We start from the raw sequence: 22,598 nt of genomic DNA, 5'->3' as shown, positions 1-22,598 counted from the left end.
TAATTCATGTCTCAAAGTGTAAATTAATTTTCTCACTAAAGAAATATGTTAAGGGGTGTATTCCTTCACAACTAATTTGTAGCTATTATGAGATTTATTTATGTATACGCAATGTTGTACAAATGACTAACTTCAGACCTAAAAATGTCCTTAGCAGCGGGGTCTGTTGAGAAAGGAGGCGGGACCGGGGGACGCAGGTACTCTGATAAAGCTATGAAAAGGTGGAAAGATGAGTTTCCCTGGGTTGATGAACATCCAGGTAAAATACATTTTCTTGTTTTTTTTAAGCTGACGTTGTAGAAAACTAAACATAATTAGAATCGTTTTTCTCGTATTCATTTGAATCCGTTGGATAGGAACCGGTTCTCATCCATACGAAAAAAATATGTCTAGCATCGTATTATATCCAGCTTTCTACTAATATAAAAACGTTCAATCATAAGATTAAAACCAGTTTTTTTAGCCCCGCCTTCGGCACCTCGGGGCTAAAAAACTGGTTTTAATCTTATAATTGTACATTCTATATCCGCGGAAAGCTGTTTATAATACGATGCGAGAAATAACTATTATTAATTTTATTTATTGAGCTTATTCTATGAATTTTTGTTTTCTGTACTTTAAAAGGGCATTTGATAAAACAGTTTTTTCTTTTGACAAAGAATAATAAACGGCAAAACTTACAACCATGGAGGGTTGGGTATTGGTCTGTAAATTACACTCGTACCCAAATTTCTGTAAACACCTTTTTGAGTTCATTGGCTTAAAAATTCAGGGCACACTGAATAAATTGGTTGTGCCAAGCTTTTAAACAATACCTAACTTAAAACTACTTATGGGGTGATTTTTTACCACCATGTGTAGGTGATGTACATGAGTTTATCATCCATTGTCAAATTTCTTATGATCCTTTAAGCTAATAACTTTAGCTAAAATATTTCTTGTATTCAATAAGAGTTAAGTTGAGGTAGTTAATTTAATACCTAAATATGTTTTTCCTTTTCTAGCATTGATAATAAGTTGAAATCTATTATAGTATTGGCGAATGTAGCTTATTGTGTATGGTGCAAGCAAACCCTGCAGCCTAAAAGAGACAAACTACAACTTCATGGAGAATCAAAATCTCACATGTAGGTTATTTTTTTGTGGATTTTTTATGATTTTGAAACGCAGTTAGTCAATAATATTATCGTCATTCCATTTATTAATTTTCTTAAATTCAATGTATATTCTTTTGTGTATTAACCACTGGATGAGTTTAAAGAAAATGGGATATGATAGATAGGTAATAAGCATTGATTTATCAAAATTTTTATAAGAAATTTATTAGGTACCTATTGATTACACAGATTTTGATTTTTATTAAACTAAATCATATGGCACATTACTGTTTTTTTTTGTTGTTGTTCAAAATAGAATTCACTTAGACAAGTATTGTCTTTGTCATAGGAATTTACTTTTACGAATATTTTTGTATTTATAAATTCCTATCTTTAACTTTTTTCTAGATCTGTTAGTATAAGCAAGAATAATATGCGAGCAGAATTTAAGCCAATCATAATTGAGAACCTGGTAAGAGCTGTTCCCTCATCAACTCATCAACAAATACAAACTATTACATCTGTCTCAGGTAAATAGACAAGATTTTAAATACAATAGGACACTTCCATCAAGAGTTTAAATATGTTTAAAGTATTTGAATTTTTATATTAATAAGTGGATGCGCAACAAATATTTCTTTCCCTATATAAAAAATTAGTGGGTTTCTATCAAAATATTTCATTTAAGGCAAATGTATGCAGGATCTAATATTTTATGTACAGTTTTCAAAAATAAATTCTGTGTCTTTATTGTAGATTTAGAACACGGGTCAAAAAAATTCATTGAAGTTATCTCACTGTTTTATTTTTAGGAGATCATCACACCGTGACAACTTTGAGTATACCTGACCCAGAGGCTGATCATATCATTACTTCAGATAAAACTTTACAGGTATAATGGATATACAATATATATGGATATTATGACAGGAGGAAAATTGTCAATTTAAGTGTAATTGTATGGACATTACTTATTGGTCAGTTCATTCAGTGGAAGGGGAGGGGATGGGCTAAAGGGGGTGGATTGGGGGATCTTTATTTTAGCACGCTACAAGTTTTACCTTGTTAGAGTACATGATTATATGGTGTAAGATCTAAGTAACAATAAATTCATTACAGGTATTATGCTGGCTGGTGTGCTTTCACTTACGCTTAAGTATTATTATTACAACAGCATAATTTAGTTCTTCTTTATAGGAAATCTTAACATAGGCCTAGGGATGATTTTTTCTATTTTGATTTTAGATGTAATCCTTTGGGTGGGTTTAGTCTATTCCCCCCCCCCCCCCCCCCTATATCTACCCCTTTAATACAGAGCCCCTTAGACGCTAGAGGCGCAATCGTTGGTACTTAATACAGTGTTATTAAACCATAAAAAATTTGTTAATTTTATTTAGGACGTGCAAGTTCATTCTATACCTGTGGAAATAAGTGCAGATGAAGCTTCTGATTCAACACAAGTACAGGTTAGTTGTAGAGCAGATGTACAACCTGTGATTTCTGGAGGGTTGTATCAGCCTTACTGCCGGTTGGTGGTCAGCAAGCAGCTCCAGGTGTAGGACGTCACCAGGCAGATTTCCCCATATTTAGTGGACAGCTTGACATTTTTCAACTTTGAAATAAAAATGTTCTTCGTGAACTTTCACAAAACTAAAATAAAAGGGGAATATTTTAGGTTTAGAAAGATAAATTAAAAATGTATAAAACAAGCATGACTGGATTCATTACATAAATTTCTCGGAGCTTATAAATAACATTATTACAATAAACATGATTTACCTCTGGGGGTATATTATAGAGCCTGGGGTGGTAATTTGAACTCAAACTCTCACTGCGCTCGATTTATGACTAAAATGAAATCACTTTTGCATTTTGATTTTTTGGAAAAATAAAATTTCTTTTTCTTTTAAAAAAAATAATTACCAGAAAAGGTATTAAAGGCTGCTAGGCCAACAATATTCAGGATAAAATCAGAATAACAGCACAATCTAAAATTTAAATAATTTTTTACTTTGTTATAAAGCTTATTAATATAATATTTCAAAAACATATTGAATTTTGGTTTCTTTTTACCTTGTTAACAACACAAAGTTCTTAGTGTTCCAACAACCTATCACAGCAACAGTAGGTACAATTTTCTAAATATAATACTTTATTGCTGAGGGCTTATTTTTTCTTCACTATTTTTTAACAATTTCTTTTTTAATAAATGTCTGCTTTACAAAAGTATACCTATTAATTATTAGGGCTTTGATCACTTTGAGCAGCTTAACAGTTTATACAATCATTCTAAAAAAATAAATATTTTTTACATGTGAAGGATTGAATTAAAAATTAAGTTTTAAATGGATTTTTGTAACAAAATCTTACTTTGCTTTGAATTCTCCTTGTTTAGCCAGCTGTTTAGAAACGAGGTGGCTCGGAGCTTAAAAAGTCTTGATGTTTTGTTAAATCTTTCTGAAATGGATTTAATCTTTTTTTATAAAAATTTAAAAAAATCTTTTCAAAATTAAAATAATTTTACATGAGTGATGGTTGGCTTCTTGATATTACAGAACATTTAACCAGGGGGAATGAACGTTTTCTTTCTTGTTGAATTCTAAAATAGGGAACATGAATGCTTGTGGCGAAGCCAGCACAGCAGAGGAGCGACATTCCTTACATTTATAAATTTGGAACACCTGCCAAAACTCGGCAAGGGAAAGGAAACAAAGAGTAGCTCCCATATAATAGCGGGTTTAAGTCCATGACTACTTAAGTCCAAACACTAAGAAACAATGGCTACACACACAACAGAATAATGTCGCTTCCGGTCTTTAGGTTGTTTTGATTAGCAAACAAAAAAATGATACATTTATCTTTAGATTACCTAAGTTGTTTATCCGTTTATTTAAAGTAGTAAATTTTTGGGGGGTCTGTGGCTTAAGATTTTGATAACAACTTCTCGCACCGGTTGTGTTCTCTTTTTTTAGGGAAGCTTCATATAGATCCAAGAGGGATTTTAGGCAATTTTATGGGTATAGTCCCTTTTGTAAAGACGCCTCTTAAGGGGCGTTTATTTTATATAAGAGATTATATGCATAATTATTTTTATATTTCAATTTTATAGTGGTTTTCTGGTATTTTTCTGTTCATCCCTGTCCTTCGATTTTAGAGCCCCTTGATGCAACATATAATATTTTTTATTTGGCAGGTTCATAAATCTGGAATGGATGAATCAACCTTTACAATAGTTCGTTCTGCTTCAGGTATACATGGAAAATTTGTTTAAGGGGAGACATGATCAACGTGGGGATCCTGTAAAACCAATCATCATTTTGACTTTCCTCATTACTTTTGAATAAATTCTGTACACCAATTATTCATATTCCGACAACCTAAGTATTTAAGATTTATTTTCCAGAATATCCAAACCTTGCTACTGAGTTAACAGCTGCTCAGCTTCAGGCTGCGTCTGCCAACTTGTCTGCGGCTGGAGCTGCCGGATTGCGGACTCTTGAGCTAAAAGATGGAACATATTTCCTGCAGGACTTGCCTAACGGCCAGGCCTTGCCAATTAAAATTCTGGAAGTCCAAGGAGACGAAATTGGAATGATTAACATTGAGGTAAGATATTGTATATTTATAATTTTACAATTAAGTTGTTACTAAATAATACTGTTATATTAATATATTTTATGTATGATTTAGGATAACAGTTCGAGCCTAACAGTACCATATGCTAAAATACAAGCTAATGCACAATTTCCAAATAACATAAAACAGGTAAAATTTATAGGTATTTTAAAGCAAATTATGAATGAAAAAGCCTAACTTGGAGGAAAAATCATATCAGATCTTTTAATTCAGTGATAATTTGCAATACCTAGGGTCAAGCGGGGCATTAACCGGTAAGGGGCATTACCGGTAATTTTTTACCCACCTTCAGAAAATGACATTTTTCTCCATGTTCTAGTCGACTGATAGAAAAAAACATAAAAGCAAATTTGTTCCTAATTAAATTGCCTACAAAAAAGTATGAAATGAAATTTTTGTGAGATGAATTTTAAGGGTACTTTTTGGGTCTCAAAGTCGGACGAAAAAATTTTTTCTTCAAAATTTTTTTCACCTAGGTGTATAAAGATCGACCTACACAAAAATTGGTAAGACCTAGAACTGATCCGTAAAAACCTTTTGAACTAAGAATTGCCCGCTCTTTCCAAATCCGTTGAGAGCTTAAATGTAGAGTTAATATTTTTTTCAAAAATGACCAAAGTTCGCGCGGGGTATTTTTCGGTAACGTCGAAAAAAAAATTCAAATTCGATTTTTAAGATCAATTTTCAGGTTTTCTTTTGTAAAATCTAAAATTCAATATGGGCTTTTTAAGAATTAGGCCAAAACGTGAATAGAACAGGTTTTTTTTATATAAAAAAATTTAAATTTTATTTTTTAAGAAAATTTTTGTGAGAAAAAAATCGAAATTTCTCGTCTTTTAAAAAAAATGATTTTTGACATAGAAGGAATAGTCCGATCTTTATGAAAATTTTTGTGGATAATCCCTATAACCTATACTAATTATGATTATTCATGTTTGACTGGCCGTTTGGCCGTTTTTCATCGATTTTTTTTAGATTGAAAAGACGTTACCCACAATGCCCCACCGTGGGGCATTTATCGGTAATTTCTTTGAGTCCAATTATGACAAACTTCTAAAAGTCCTAGGATAACGTCCTATTAGGACCTGATAGTCCTTTCCGTAAGCTTTCTAATGGTCTTGGTCCCATTTAAAAATATTAATATTTACCCCATTTTTTTTTCAAAAAAACAAAAAAATTACCGGTAATGCCCCGCCTCACCCTATGGTTTTTTGTTTTTGTTTATACTCAGAATTTAATTTTTTGTATAAAATTTTTAAATCCACCAATTTTAATTGAAGTTTCTATTGTAGGAGATAAAACAAAGGTTTTTAACTGGACAGGGTTGGGATGCAATGTGGCAGGCTAAAGGAGCAAAGTTTAAAGTTCACAAGTTTGTCCTGGCACTGTTTTCTCCTTTTCTAAAAGTAAGTAAAATTATTAGGTAGGTATAATATTAGAATATTTTACTCACAATTTTACATGGTCCAATAAAAATATCTCAAACATTGACATTTTTTTGATTATTTTAGTGTGAAGATGTAAATAAACAATTACATCTTTTTGTCTTTGTCAGTCCATCCTTCCTTTTTCCTATCAATTATAGAAAATTATATTTCTTTTAAATATGTGATCAAGAAGCACGTGGAGGGTTGTGGGGGGTGGGGGTGTTGACTGTTGATTTATTCTTATGCAATGTGAAAATATTTTTATTTAATTTCTTGTGTATATTCCACTAAACAATCTGTGTAAGCTCCATAATTCATTCCATCTTTGTTTATTTTTAACTGCGAACCAAAAAAATAGGCAAATCCGAATTTTCAGAATGGCAGCTTCATTATTCATTTGGGACGAATTTACTATAAATATAATATGTAGATGCATCTTTTTGTTACAAGTTTCCACCGTTGATTTTTTATTAATCAGCACCAATGAAGCACAAGATCTCTAAAACAGCATTTTGGGTAAAAACTGGTGAACCAAAAAGATATGCAAATCCAAAACAAATCAATGGAAAAACGATTTTTTTGCATTTTTCTTCTGTTTTAAAGATTGATCAAAAATGCTTTCTAATGTGTTAAAAAAAAAACATTTCAAAATCTTGATTTTGAGGATGATGTCCTTTCAGATGCTCCTATTGGTGATAATGGTGAGCCAAATGTTATCTAAGTACATGCCCATTACAACAACTTGTCTATCAACCTATGTACCATTCTTTGTAGTCATAGCAATCTCCAATGGAGCCTGATGACAAGAAATATAAACATCTTCTAAAAACGACAGTATTTACCTTATGCATTGGAGTAATTAAAATTGCAATTTTTTTCTTTTTTAATACTGCTTTGCTGGAGCCTGCTATGAATACAAAAATTGGACCATAGTTCAATATATAAGTTGTCATCGTGGTCATGCACTTTGATAACATTTGGCTCACCATCACTACCCGTAGGAGCATCTTAAAGGCCATCATCCTTAAAATCAAGATTTTAAAATGGATTTTTTTAACACATCAAAAATCATTTTTGTATACTTTTGGGAGTAATTATTATTTTTAATTTGTACTTAGCTTCATCCATAAGACTGGAGGTCAGCAACTGTCCTCTAAAGTGATAGGGGTCGAATTTCTTTTTTTCTAATATTTCTTATTTTAAAAAAATATTAATTTCTACCTTATACTACATTTCATAATGATTAATGCATAAATCCCTTAAAAAATTGTTAATTTATAAGAATCAATCTTTAAAACAGGAGAAAAGTGCAAAAAAATCATTTTTCCATTGATTTGTTTTGGATTTGCATATCTTTTTGGTTCACCAGTTTTTACCCAAAATGCTGTTTTTGAGATCTTGTGCTTCATTGGTGCTGATTAATAAAAAATAAACGGTGGAAACTTGTAACCAAAACATGCATCTACATTTTATAGGTATTTACAGTAAAATCATCCTAAATCAATCCTATTAAAGCTGCTATTCTGCAAATTCAGATTTGCCTTTTTTTTTTGGTTCTCAGTTTAGATATCTATATCAAGTTGTTGTTAATTAATTAACATATTTGTATAGAATGTAATGCACCAAGATGAAACAGATTCCTATATTTTCACCCCTGATCTCAGCTGTGTTATTGTCAAATCTGTGCTCTGTCTCTTCTATACTGGGAGGTTAGTATCAGCTGTTACATTCGTAATTCCTCTGCTTTTGGAGGGCAGCCGAAGTAAATACTTAGGTAGTAGCCCTCAAAAAACAGCTGATATCAAGAATACCTGAGTTGGTATACTTATATTTAATCTATTTAGACTTTTAATGTATTTCAGAATTTAGTAGAACAATTTTAGTGTTTTCTTTATCTTGAGTGTACTGTAAAGTGATTACTTTATCTGACTATATGACCGAACAAAAAAATAAACTGATATATTTTCAAATATCTCAGGAACTATACTTCTTACAGCTTTCTAGTTTATAATAAAGTAGAGGGCAGAGGCCTCTAGCGGCACTTAAAATAGTTATATTTTTAGATTTTTTGCGTTTTTTTCTTGTGAGGGTATCCTCCCATGGAAGGGTTGTAAGCCTGTCCAGGACTTATGAGAAGCTAGATTGTAAAGGAGAACCTAATCGGTACACACACTCAGACCGAGATCCTGTTACTTTATTATAAGAATGGGAATAGTAAGCCTTTCTGTATATGTAGCTTCTGCGATTTTTATTACAAAATAAGTCTCAATACTTTATTCAGTATTATTTATACTTATCTCAGTTTTATTTACTTTTTTACTTGTTATTTTTATTTTTAGTGTGATATTAACTGATGAAGATTTAGCTAATCAAATAGAAGAAGCTCTAGCATTTTTAGGTAAAATTCATTTTCTTATTGTAGCTTGAAATTTGTAAGCTTCGTGTTGTGTTGTCTTTTCTGGACGTTTTCAGATTCTCGATTCAAATCCGTAATATTAGATTTTATAGGGTGTAGGTTAGACCTGCAGTTTTTTTAATAAAGAAAAAACTACCCCCCTCCCCCAGCCTGCATTTTCAACTTATTGCATAATTAAGGGGGAATTTCTTTGGTCGCTACTAATAGGCAATTTTAGGGAAAGTCCCAAATATTTATTTTATTTGAAAATCATTTTAATTTAATACATTATTATGATTATTAAAATCTTATTTTAGAATGCACAGGATCAATAAGTTTGGAGAGATATGATAAAACAAAATCCTCACACACAGGTTAATAAAATAATTATCCATTAATTATTATAATATTTATTCACATTATTTTTGCATTTATTTTGGTAAAAACCTACAATTTTGCATTGGTTGTGTATAATCTATAATACAAAGTAGAATGATGTCTGTCCGTCTGTCTGTCTGTCTGTCCGTCTGTCTGTCCGTCTGTCCGTCCGTCTGTCCGTCCGTCTGTCCGTCCGTCTGTCCGTCCCTTAAGATCTCGGTAACCACTGAACCGATCGGATTCTACTCTTCAGGGTATATACCTATTGGTCCTGTGGTGGTTTTAAGCTATTTTCTTTTCACCCCAAACCCCCCAAAAAATAAAAAAAAATCCCCCTCAATTTTTTTTTATTTTTTTTTTTGCAGGAGATTTCCTGGGTCCTTTTTTTTGCAGGAAATTTCCTTGGTCCTTTTTGTTTTTGCAGAAGATTTCCTTGGTCCTTTTTTTATGATGAAGATTTCCTTGGTCCTTTTACGAATTTCGCCAAAATTTTTTTTTGATCACCTCTTGGGGCAAAGCCCCTAGAGGCTAGGGGCGAAGCCGCTAGTAAACTAGAAAGTAGTAATCTGAGATATTGAAAAGTACACTTTTCTCTGATTATATTATTTTACTTTGTTTGTCAGTTATGGGAACGTATAAAAAAATTACTCAGATAATGTACTTAGTGGTACTAACTTTCTTTAAGCTACGGAGGAACAGAAATACCATAATTAATTAGAAGGTGTACTACTTAAAAGTTATATTAATTTATATATATTTATTTTAGATTCTAGTTTAAACAACCTATCATTTGAAACATTCCGACGACAGAAAAGAAAAACGCTGCCACACGAACAGATCTTCCCATCAAAATCCAAGTATAAAAAGTTGAAAGGAGATGAGTCATTAGAAGAAATTGAAGAAGACTACTTAGGTATTTTTTTCATGATAAAAGGTAGATGGTAGTGAGGGTAATTATCGTCGGTTTCCCAATTTTACTTTTTAATAAAGGAGGGCTCGGCACTGGGCAGTCGCGTCTCAGCTGCGCATAGGCCTGAAATTTAAATCTACTTCTGTGCCCAAAAAATCGTAAAATATGGATTGTCTGTTTAGGAATAGTTTTACACACCCAGCTAAATTTTTAAGTTATAAAATGACGATTTTACTGAGGATTACACGCGGCTGATTCTCGGCTGCCGAGCCCTGAAAGACAATGATTTCACGTAATAATGGAAAACATAATAGTACTAGGATGTATGTGTGCTTGTATAATACTATGTCTTTTTTCGTGATTTAGTCATTTTTCATCGGATTTCAATCTTTGTTGCCTAAAGTAAAAAAAAATATTTTCCAGGCGTTGCATATTTGTACACGAAAAGACATAGAAATTAAAATTATTTTAATTTAGAATTAGTTGAGGGAAGTTTAGACGAATATCCCCCACAGGAATTATCCCAAAAGAGGAGTCGGGGTCGCCCCAGAAAAAATCGGCCAAAAATTTTGTCATCGACACAATTTGAAACAAGAGAAAAACTTGGGAAAACTGTGCCTTCAGCTTTGGCCAATCAGTTGGAAAAAATTAAGGTAAGTTTTAGGGGAATTTGCTAGGGAATTATGTTTCTAATGTTAGTGCAATCAGACACCAATGTTTTATTAGAAACCTATAGGAGTTATTATTATTATTAAAGGAAAACTTACAGATCAAATATCAAATGAAATCTTTAAAATAGCTTGCTTTCTAAAACTGATAATCTTTCTCTTATTAAGATGATTATATGAAGGTGGTAATTTTGAAAATAGATTCGTTAAATGGTTATCTAAATAAAGTCTAACCATAAAAAAATGTTAAGGTTGAGATGGATGATGATGAAAATGTATTTGAGGAGGTTTTTGCTGAAGGTCTACTAGAGTTGGAGGTAAGCTTATACGTTAATTTAAAATTTTCATTTTCTTTCTGTTACTTGAGGTCTTAATTTTTATCTTTGTGGTTGCTAAATGATGTTCATTTTTAGGAAAATGATATTGGTATGGACACTTTTGATGATGATGAAAACAAAGAGAATAGTTATCTTAGTGATGGCGGTGATGACTTTGGTGGAACTACGGGCTTTGGCGGTGGAAATGAAGATGCTTATAGGAATGTTTCACATATTATAGTAATTTCAATATGGCGTTTGTATTTAGATTTAAATTTTGGCCTATGGAGGCTTTTTCCGAAATTAAATCCAGACTGTTTAGCAGGGACGACCCACCACCCCCCGGGCCACTACTATAGAGGTTCTGCTATTGTTCATTCAGCCATCTTGATTTGTTGTACCTGTCCATGCTAATGCTGGCTAAGTTAAATGCATTAATTTCAAATAAAGAAATCTTCGAATATTTATATTTTTAATCTACAGGGTTAAATTGACATGTAGTAAATACTGTTTTGTAATTCTAAAACATGTTATATAGGGAAAGATACAGAGATACAAAAAATAGATATTACTTGAAGGGAAAGAGAAATGGAAAAGTCAAAGGTAAAATTCAAATTTTAAGAATTTTAAATAAATAGAATTTTTTAAGGTTGATTTTATTTTAAGGTTGTTTTTATTTTGAAAATTGAGTTTTATTGATAATGCCAAATTAATGCTGTGATTAGTGATGGGAATCCGGATCCGGAATCCGAATCCGGAATCCGGAATCCGAATCCGGAATCCGGAATCCGCCCAATTTTAGGCCAATTTTGGAATCCGGATCCGGAATCCGTTTTTTATAGCGGATTCCGGATTCTAAATTGGTAGGCTAAAATTACCGTCTTTTTTCTTACAACTCCCTCTGTTTGAAGGCAAAGATCAAAAATAAAATTTCTACATAACAAATTTTAATTATTACTTATGTGATGTAAATGTTTTAGTTATGCTGGAAGTCAACACTTCAAACAAATAAAGGCTTCAACCAAGTAACATAGTGATAAATTAACGAAAAAAGCTACCTCTGTGACGGACGGCCTTTTAAAATACTGCTAGAATCCGGAATCCGAATCCGGAATCCGCCAAAAATAAGAATCCGGAATCCGCAAGAATCCGTCACTTTTTTTGACGGATTCCTTCAGAATCCGGAATCCGAATCCGGCCCAAAAATTCGACGGATTCCCATCCCTAGCTGTGATACCTAGCTGTTGGTCTAATATTTGTTTTTAATTTTAGAATTTTGTTATTTTTTCTATCATTATAGTGCTTTTGTTTAGGCTTACTTTCCAAACAATTAAGAGAAGATTTGTTTGAGAATCCTCCAAATGAGATTCTGGCAATTTCTGTCTGTGTTGTTTGTTACAGGTTTGTTAATTGTTATTTATTTTAAAGTCTTCTTAAACTTTATTCTCACTGATAAATAAGAGCAGACCATCAAATATAAAGTAGAAAATTTTTTCTGCCCGGTCGTATTACCTAATTCAAATTGATTCAAAAAAATATTTGGTAACTGCAGCAGATTTTTCTGTGTTTTTTGGGGGTAACGCTTCAAAGTAAAGACGCCCTTTTTGTCTCTCCCTAAAAAATATTATTTTAGATTTATTTCGCTTGTTGGCTATACCTTACTTCCGATCTGTCTAAAACTAAAGACTAAGGGCTAACTAAACCTTGGAAGTTTTTCTCTTGATAAATTCCCTTAACTCTTCTTTCATGAATAATTTTCATTTTAATTTTTTGTGAAATAAAAAAAATCCAAAAATTCATATTTTTTTTATAGAACTTTTAAGACTAAGGAAGAGCTTGGTGTTCACAAGACTGCTGATCATTCTAATGTTAAAGAAAGAAATGGAGAATATTATATTGATGATACTAAGTAAGTAGTTGATGACTAATAGGACTATTGGGCACCTGATTTGGTCATGGGCGGCCCAATTGCCCAAAAGGATGTTGGGCGCCCAAATTGATTTTTGGAAACTATTATATCGATGATAAGAAGTTCAAAAAATTAAATATAATTTTTTGTAAAAGAAATTACTCTATATAGGACTAACAATAATATTTTGTAAATCTAGGTACAAATGTCCTACATGTGATGAGATAAAAGAAGTTGGTCACCTGGTTTGGTTTGTGAAACATCTACGCTACTGTGGAAAGGTATGTTCATAAAATAGAAAATAAAAGAAGTATTTGATCCTTATGCCCTCTTTTTACAGTCGAAAACCTTTTGCTGGATATAAACCCCGAACAAACATATTATGCAATACTGAATTTTCAAAATAGCAGCTTTATTATTCATTTAGAATGATTTTACAATAAATATGAAATGTAGATGCCTCTTTTGGTTACAAAATTCCACTGTTATTTTTTAATTAGTCAGCACCAATAAAGCACAAGATCTCAAAAACAGCATTTGGGGGTAATACTGGTGAACAAATATATTATGCAAATCCAAAACAAAGCAACAAAAAAAAGGTTTTTTGGCACTTTTCTCCTCTTTTAAAGATTGATTATGATGAAATAATATTTTTTTAAGGGATTTATGCATTAATTATTATGAAATATAGTATAAAGTAGAAATTAATGATTTTTCTAAATAATAAATGTATGAAAAATATAAATTCGATCCCTATCACTTTAGAGGACAGCTGCTGACCCCCAGTCTTATGGATGAACCTAAATACATGTTAAAGATAAAAATTACCCTGAAAATTATACAAAAATGTTTTTTTGGTGTGTTGAAAAAATCTATTTTAAAATCTTGATTTTGAGGATGATGACCATTAAGATGCCCCTATTGGTGGTGATGGTGAGCCAAATGTTATCAAAGTGCATGTCCATGATGACAACTTATATATTAAACTATGATCCAATTTTTGTAGTTATAGCATCCTCCAGCCCAGCATTATTAAAAAAGAAAATAATTGCAATTTTATTTACTTCAATTCATAAGGTGAATACTGTAGTTTTTAGAAGATGGTTATATTTCTTGTCGGAAGGCTCCATTAAAGGCTGCTATGACTACAAAAAATGGTACATAGGTTAATAGACAAGTTGTTGTAATGGGCATGTACTTAGATAACATTTGGCTCACCATCACCACCAACAGAAGCATCTGAAAGGTCATCATCCTCAAAATCAAGATTTTAAAATGCATTTTTTTAACACATAAAAAAACATTTTTGTATAATTTTCAGGGTAATTTTTATCTTTAACATGTATTTAGGTTCATCCATAAGACTGGGGGTCAGCAGCTGTCCTCTAAAGTGATAGGGATCGAATTTATTTTTTTCAATCATTTCTTATTTAGAAAAATCATTAATTTCTACCCTATACTATATTTCATAATAATTAATGCATAAATCCCTTAAAAAAATATTATTTTATCATAATCAATCTTTAAAAGAGGAGAAAAGTGCCAAAAAACCTTTTTTTTGTTGCTTTGTTTTGTAACCAAAAGAGGCATCTACATTTCATATTTATTGTAAAATCATCCTAAATGAATAATAAAGCTGCTATTTTGAAAATTCAGATTTGCATAATATGTTTGTTCGGGGTTTAGTAGAAAACAAGAATATTTAATATTTGTGTAATTTAAGTACTTTTGACTTTGAGAAAACGTTTGATCGCATACAATATCATGAAACAAATTGAACATGAATTTTAATGACTTTCCTAGGATAACATTTCTTGAATGCAATTCAACGTATAATAATTTAATAAATAGTTGACACTTACGAGTTCATATTCCGGAAAACCAAAGCAAAAATATGTAAAAACTTTAAAAATGCTTATTTAAAAAAAAAACCTTTGCTATATGAACACTGTAATTAGGATAAGGAGAAAGCTAATGCTATACTGGGACCTAATGATGTTGATATCAAGGAAGTTAATCCCAATCAAGAAGATGAAAAGGTAATTCATTTGGATTTATATAGCATTGCTATAATAATGTTCAACTAAGCTATGTCCTTCAGTCTGGGTAGAAAAAATGTTTAAAATTTACTTATTATTATTGTATTTCAAAGCATTTATTACTCACAGTTAAAACAATTCTTTATTAAAATGTTAGCTTGTTATTGCTGCGTTACTTTAACTCTACTTATAATTGCCCAGGATAATGCCGACGAAGATGCATTGATAGCGAAGAAAGGAGCAAATAAGAAGATTCATAATATTACTTCTGCCATGTTTGGCAAGGCTAGTGATTCTATTTGGGGATGCAGGTAAGATATACCTACGGACAGGTACATTCTGTTGTGAACAAATTATAGAGTAGGTGCACATTCTATACCTAGAGTAAATTCTTTTAAAATAGTTAAAATATTATTTGACATTGAAATAAAAGGACAATTTAAAAAAGCGTATTTCTAAAATAAAGTTATTTTTAAAAGTCATCCTTATATTTTAAGATTATGGTGCTAATCTAACCTTTAATATATTTGTCAATTTACGTTGGTGACTCTTTCAGAAGAATACACTTATGTACACTGTACAGACCCTGTTTAAAAATTATCAGTTTTGAAAAATCTAAAATTCTCTTAAATGTTCTGCAATAAAAATTCTACTTTTCAGAACTTGTTATGAAGCTTTCTCTTCTAAATCAGACCTAGAACAACACAGAGTTAAAGATCATAATGGTAAGCCATGTTTCTATTATCCTTCAGAAAAGAATATAGATGGACAATGGACGATTAATTTATTTCTTTTGTCCTATAATTGTTATACCTTTGGCACTTGATTAGTATGTTTTTGTATTGATGCTTAACTTCGCTTACAACATTATTCTACCTAATCATCCTAGATATCTGAATTCAATTGTCAAAATAACATAACATAAACATATTTCATGTTGATATTTTATTTTGATAACTTTACCTACTTATTTTATGTTGCAGGAAAATTGTATCATGGTCCTTGTTATGACGAGAGTAGTAAGATGTACACCTGTATGTACTGCAACCTCTCAACAACATATTCTCATCTGGTTTTCTTTATCAAACATGTCAAACAATGTCTCGTGGATCCTTCGGTGGTAAGATTTAGATATTAGTACCTAATTCTTATTCTTAGGTACATGTTAAACAATAACAGCAAAATGTAGTAAAAACAAAGAAAATCTTTGTATGAATTGATCTTCCTATTGTACTTCGTTGCTTAGAGTATTAGCTCTATATTTTTGCGTACTTTATAAATATCTTATCCCTATACATATTTAAATAAAATACTTTTACTGAGTAACACATGGAAGGATTGACTGGCATACACAAATTAAGAACAAGATACGATTCTAATATCTTGGCTATTATATATCCTATTATCCATCCTGTCTTATTCTCTGTTTCTTAATATATATATAAAAAATTGCTTAATATTTATAAGTAATACCTATGTATGTTGTATATTTTAAAATGATATCATCATTTTATTCTCTCACTTTTTAGTTTGCCTATTTTAAACATTAATAAATCTCTACTTGTTTAAACCAATTTTTTCACAATTGATATGTTTGTACTCATACATAGGTATCTAACAGTCTTTCTAAGTATCTATGTATTTTTAAAAATATATCTTATTTAAACACTTGATAAATATATTCAGGGTCTAGCTAAAGATCACGAGGAGGAGGGATTAGAAGATGACACTACTGAAGAAGTTATTGATCCTTGGGGTGTCATTAATAAACCACTTAAGGAAGCATATTCAATCTTTTAAAGTTGAAAGAAAGTTTGTGAATTAAACATTAAACTTTAATAGCTCATGTTGTTAGGATTTTTTTCATGTACAGGAATGAGATACAACATGGGAGGGCAAGAAATACTTTTTCTAAAAGCTCCACGTGCTGATGTCTGAAGAATCTTAGCCTACCCGCATTTCTCAAAAAGGCTTTTTCATTATAAACAACCCTGCCCTTAGTATGGCTGGTGTCTTAAATTACTTTTAGTCCACTAAACTTTTAGCGTATATTTGATGTGCCGAAAATTTGTCAATTGAATTTTAAATATGCTTTTCTGAAGGTTGTAAACCAACGTTCCCATTGGATATCCGAGTCTTTATTTGGAAAGTATATTCCAATAGTTTACCCCTGTCATGTGTGCTACACTGCCTATGCTGATGAACGGGATATCAAAGAACATTTTAGGTACCTTTATACTTTTTGTTATGTTGTCAATAGTGTTTTAAAGGTTAATATACAACTGCCTATCTATGGCACTTGTCCTTATATTATCTATGTATCTAATGAATGGAAATTTGCTCAATTGGAATTACAATGATCAACTCTTTATTTTAGGAAGGTTTTCAAAAATCGTCTAATGAACTTTCTTAGTACCTATCAAAATCATTTTGAGACTTACTTTTTATAAGTTGAGTTGACACTCAATGTACTTTTAGAGTAGCTTTTGTTTATATAATATTCCTAAAAGTATTGTTTTTTTTAGTGCCACACATCAGGATGTAGAAAACTTGGTAGAAAATGGACCTTTATACAATAAAGACAAGGTAATTTATAAATGCAAAGCTTTTAATTCTAAGAGAAAGTTTCATAGTGTTAAAATAAAGTTTACTTTTATGAAATATTTATCCAATGATATTGTCTATCATGAAACTTTTATTGATTGAGTTATGCTTTTAATTTTCAGAAATCAATACTTACAAATCAACCTTTTTCATTTGTTCAATAAAAGTTTAAAGTTTCTTTAAATTTTCTTTTAGGATTGTTACAGTTGTCCAGTATGTAAGAAAGAAGTGTGTAGAAACCAAAGAAACTCAGTATACTTCACCTATCACCTACAAAAATGCCAGGGGAAAACATTTACAGTTAGCAAGAGCTGTCCTAAGTGCAACAGGAATGATAATAAGCTGTTTTAATTGATTCTTTAAATTTCAAAATGTTCCATTATTATACATTTTAGTGTAAAAAAAAGGAAGGATACCTAACAAATACTACCTACATTTTATCCTGCGGTTATGAACAGGGCTGTGCAAAACCCAGGTTTTTTTAAAAATACCCCGGGGTCGTGGAAAATAGGGGTTTTACCCGGGTTTTAGGGGTTTCTTGGGTTTTTTTTGGGGTATTTTGGGCAGGGTTTCGGATCCGCATTGATTTTTTGCGGATCCGGATCCGGATCCTCAAAATTTGGTCAGTGCGGATCCGGATCCGGATCCTTGACAATAAAAATAAAATCACCAAACCTTTCAAAAAATATTTATTCTTTAATTCGAAGTCAAAAATACTTTTAATTTTCAAGTCTGACCCTAAACCTTAAAGATTGGCTCTCATCAAGAGAATGTCTGAGATTGTATATAAATTTAGGTAGATTTTTCCATTTTTTCCGCATTTTTTTGAGTCCAAGGATCCGGATCCGGATTCGGATCCTTGGACTCGAAAATATGCGGATCCTTGCGGATCCGGGTCCGAAACCCTGATTTTGGGTTTTTATGGTTTTATACTGTAAAAGCTTGAATAATATATTATATATAATATGTAATAGACGATTCTTTCTATGGCGCAGCGAGTTTCATAGTATTTTCACAGTAGCTTTTCTCTTATTTCTACCCCTGCGGGGCAATCATTACCCCTTAACTAACCTAACCTAAAATAACCTATTAATAGCTACTATAAAAATACAAAGAAAACCACTGTGCCATGAAACCAATTAGGTCCATTCTTTTAATATTTAGAAACAGGTTAGGACATAAAAAAGATGAAAAGTTGGCTGCTATTTACAGGAAAAACAGAAAAAATGCAAAAATCTAAAGATCCTAAAACTGTACGTGCTTTTCTTGCTGGTATATCTCTTCCTGAGCCCGTGACAATGGCAAAATAAAGCACAGCAGTCTATTCCTTTGTTAATACATGCAAGGGGTCAATGAAAAACATTTTTTTTATATAAACAATGAAAAATAAACTTATTTTTGAAAAATTTTACTTTTTTTTTAATAAAACCCCAAAAACCTAAAACCCCATGGGTTTTTTAAGGTGGGTTAAAGGGCAAAAAACCCGGATGGGTTTTGGGGTGGGTTTTTTATCTGCCAACCCTGGTGTGAAACAAAACTACCTATAAAAATTATTGTTCACTTATTTCGTACCTACACGTTTGATTCTGATTGATCCTATTTACAACTAAATGATTACAATTGGCAGGCAAATAGGAACAGTCAACAAACTACTAAGAAAAGAAAAAATGCTAGCTTCCCCCTTTTTCTTTGTTCATTAAAGACTCTCTCCCTTTATGATCAGACTGATTTGTGATAACTTACATGCTTAATTTCATGGATAAAATTATCCAGATCTTTCAACAAGTACCGAAGCTACATGGCCCATCAAAGGAATAATTGTGATTCAAATGAGTTTCTATGTCATATTTGCTCTGTTGTAAGTATTGTTTTATTTTTAATTACAAGGATATTGCACCTGACGAAAAAATATATTTTTATAGTTAAAAATGTTAGTTTCCCTAAAACTGTTTACTTTCTTTGGGTATGTTAAAAACACAACACACTACCAACCTAAAATGTTTTTCTTCAAATTTTTTTTAAAATCAAGAAATTTATTTGACTTTTTGTTCAGGGGCTAAAATCGCGACAGGATCTTGTACGACACGTACAATACGTCCACTCGGATGCCCGACCTTTTGCTTGTGACAAGTGTCCAAAAAGATTCAAGAGAAAGGCAGATCTGGGCATTCATGAACAGTCACACAACACTATACTTAGCTTCAGTTGTGAGGTAAATAAAAGTTTGAGATTATAAAAGATTGTTGAGTGTTGACTCTGGGATGCCCAATGAGGAGAGGGATGATGGGTGCTTACACATCTATACCCCACACCTCCCAAGTGCCCTGGCAAGACACCCTCAAATGTTTGGAAATATATATATGTCTAAGATTTTACTTCCCCTCCACCCTACCAAAAATAGCTTTTGTTTTCTTGTAAAAGAAAAAAAACAAAATAATAGATACTATAGAAAAAGCAGAATATTTTTATTAGTTAAGTAAATGATATTCAATTAAATTTTAAAATGGCCCTATTTGATATTATCTGGTCAGAAGGTAATGTTTGAAGGTACATAAGAATGTGTTACAAAAATATTTTTTTTTTAGCATTGCGGAAAGGCTTTTAATCAGAAGAGAGCTTTGAGAACACACATACAAACCCATTTAAGCTACCTGGATAAACCACATCAGTGTACATATTGTTCTATGAGGTAAACTCTTGTTATTTATGTGAATAATGCCTTACCAATAATGTCATTTTTGGTACGCTTACAGGGGCAAAATTTTCTTAGATGAAAAAATCAATTACTGTTTTATATTGAATCCACTAATACTTAAAGAAGTTGTATCAACTTTTTTTTTTATAGCTAGCCGGTTCTTTTAGTAAGTAGTAGATGTAAAATTTTTCATAGAATTCAGATATGCAATCGGTTTTTTTGTAGACCTCTTATTTTTTAAGTAATTTAAGTTTAAAAAAAAAAAATTAAGTCGATTTTAAGGTACTAAAATGCAACAAAAAAAAGAAAGAAAATGGCAATTATGAACAAAAATAGTAAGATCTTTAATTTGACACCTTACTTTTTCAATTCTGTCAGGTAATTATTGAAAAAATCGATTTTTTTAAACCCACGAGAATAAAAACTTTGAACTCAATTTTATCATTTCACAAGTAAAAAAATATGGGTTCATATATACCTTTAGAATCAGAAAAATATTACGAATCCATTGTAAGCAAAATTGAAAAAAAAAGTTTACAATATAGTATATAAACTACAATAAAAGGAATTATATGAAAATATCATATTATATTGTACAGGCAACGTCTTAACTCTTGAATTGACTATAAAAATGGGAAGGGGGTATAGAGGGGGTAAAGAGGGGGTAAAAAAGGGAAGACGATAGTGTTGCCAGAACAAAAAATACAATTGGCCATTTTTATATTTTTTTATTTTTTTACTTTTTTTCAATTTTGCTTACAATGGATTCGTAATATTTTTCTGATTCTAAAGGTATATATGAACCCATGTTTTTTATGTCTGTTTGAGAAAATATTTAGGTCTAAAGTTTTTATTAAACCGAGGTTAAAAAATAGATTTTTTCAATAATTACTCAACAGAATTTTAAAAATAAGGTGTCAAATTAAAGATCTTACTATTTTTGTTCTTACTGGCCATTTTCTTCTTTTATTTTGTTGCGTTTTAGTACCTTAAAACCGACTTAATTATTTTTTTAAAAAACTTAAATTACTTAAAAAATAAGAGGTCTACAAAAAAACCGATTGCATATCTGAATTCTATGAAAAATTTTACATCTACTACTTACTAAATGAACCGGCTAGCTATAAAAAAAAAGTTGATACACCTTCTTTAGAAATTAAATATCACAAAACCATCACTGGACCTTTTATGAGGTTACCCACAAAGAAAATTTTATTGGTTTAGTGGTCAACTAAGCACACAAAAAAACCTCCTACTACTTTTTATAATTGGATTTAGTTAATTGGTGGCTAAAGTGTTCATGTTTCTCATGTTACTTTTGTGTGTTTAGGTTTGTAAGAAAGCAGACATTAGACAATCACATGTCAACCCATGCGGAGACTAAAAGATTTGCATGCGAGGTAAAACCAACATTTTACTAAATCTGCTGCGCTACAATGGAAATAGAATTGTTAATTACGTGGATATTATGACAGGGGAAAAATTGACGTCAAGGACATCACTTATAGGTCAGTTCGTTCAACAAGTAGGAGGGGATAGGGTTGATGAGGTAACGTTATTTTTACCTACATCTGTGACGTAACACGCATCGCATCCGCTCGTTGTCATTAAAAATTATTCTTACTGTTGCTATGCCAGGTGTGCTACATAAATATTTAGAGTTGGGGGAATACAATAAATATTGAAAAATTAAAAGAAAATGGAAATAATATACTTTTAGATTTGTGGTGTACGAGTAAAAACAAAAGATGCCCTACGATCCCACAGGAAAAAAGTGCACAAGATGACAGGACCCTTGCCGCCCACCGCCGAAATGATCCACGTAGAAACGTTGCCCGCCGTGGCTGCCAACACCGTTATTTCAAACTCTAACGTCAAGGAAATTGCACTTTTATGAAATAATAACACTTATTCAAAGAAAACTATTTTAGATTTTTTTTATATAGCTAGCTCAAAATCAGTTAAAAGTTATTGTTGTGTTTGATTATAATATTCTCATTCAAAGGGATTAGATTCAACCAAAGTGAAAGCTTGGTATGTTTCTCCGATAAATTTCAAATAATCATGTATTTTGTGACAGGGGTAGCTTTTCTAACAATAAATTTTACAAAAAATCACGCAACCTTTTAAAGTTTTCTAAAAAAAATCATTGTGTTTCATTTAACAGAAGAGGGGTGGGTAAGAATGGGAGGAAAAAGGAAGGGGATGTGGGGAAATTTTCCATTAGAATTGTTGGTCAGAATATCATTCCCTTTTCCCTGATTTTGTGATGCTTATTGGCTGTAAGCGATTGAATTATAAATCAGCAAGCATAACCTATTGGATATAATTATAAAGTGCAATATTTTACTAGGAGGAACATGTCGAAATAGTTCATTTTCCATTGTAAAGAAATCATTGAATTGAAAAATAACTTTTATTACCTATAGAAATTACAAATAGCTTATAAACCAAAATAAAATATGGAATCAAATGTATTATGTTTCTGTTTAACAAAGTAAATTATGTGTCTTGTTTGTTATT

General features: G+C 31.3%; 1 protein-coding gene and 1 long non-coding RNA gene across 2 annotated transcripts; one reads left to right on the top strand and one right to left on the bottom strand.

The window, feature by feature from the left end:
* Positions 1-140: 140 nt before the first annotated feature.
* On the top strand, positions 141-22,548 carry LOC145313351 (uncharacterized). The gene is made up of 34 exons (XM_080152713.1): positions 141-259; positions 1,034-1,127; positions 1,506-1,627; positions 1,910-1,989; positions 2,495-2,563; positions 4,291-4,345; positions 4,501-4,703; positions 4,788-4,862; positions 6,026-6,139; positions 7,772-7,869; positions 8,500-8,558; positions 8,873-8,929; positions 9,700-9,846; positions 10,321-10,496; positions 10,763-10,828; positions 10,925-11,050; positions 11,368-11,431; positions 12,142-12,229; positions 12,642-12,737; positions 12,937-13,018; positions 14,696-14,776; positions 14,978-15,087; positions 15,437-15,501; positions 15,760-15,896; positions 16,463-16,556; positions 16,880-17,003; positions 17,302-17,362; positions 17,576-17,709; positions 19,154-19,238; positions 19,434-19,592; positions 19,966-20,069; positions 21,406-21,475; positions 21,796-21,956; positions 22,431-22,548. Exons 1-34 carry the CDS (start codon positions 145-147, stop codon positions 22,462-22,464), a joined length of 3,405 nt encoding a protein of 1,134 aa, XP_080008839.1. The 5' UTR covers positions 141-144; the 3' UTR covers positions 22,465-22,548.
* LOC145313371 (uncharacterized) lies at positions 2,581-3,205 on the bottom strand. Its single transcript, XR_013877317.1, has 4 exons — positions 3,171-3,205; positions 3,021-3,085; positions 2,877-2,945; positions 2,581-2,747 (listed from the first exon to the last, which is right to left on the bottom strand). It is a non-coding gene; the product is annotated as an uncharacterized LOC145313371 (long non-coding RNA).
* Positions 22,549-22,598: the final 50 nt, after the last annotated feature.

The sequence above is a fragment of the Acartia tonsa genome, chromosome 1 (genome assembly GCF_053477335.1).
Source record: "Acartia tonsa isolate MP-2025a chromosome 1, ASM5347733v1, whole genome shotgun sequence".
NCBI lineage: Eukaryota > Metazoa > Arthropoda > Copepoda > Calanoida > Acartiidae > Acartia > Acartia tonsa.
This window is presented reverse-complemented; position numbering and strand designations above follow the sequence as displayed.

Coding starts and splice junctions, on each gene's coding strand:
- LOC145313351 (XM_080152713.1), top strand. CDS start 145: ATGTCCTTAGCAGCGGGGTCTGTTGAGAAAGGAGGCGGGACCGGGGGA. Junction 10,497..10,762: donor ATCAGTTGGAAAAAATTAAG/GTAAGTTTTAGG, acceptor AAAAATGTTAAG/GTTGAGATGGATGATGATGA. Junction 19,593..19,965: donor TACTTAGCTTCAGTTGTGAG/GTAAATAAAAGT, acceptor TTTTTTTTTTAG/CATTGCGGAAAGGCTTTTAA.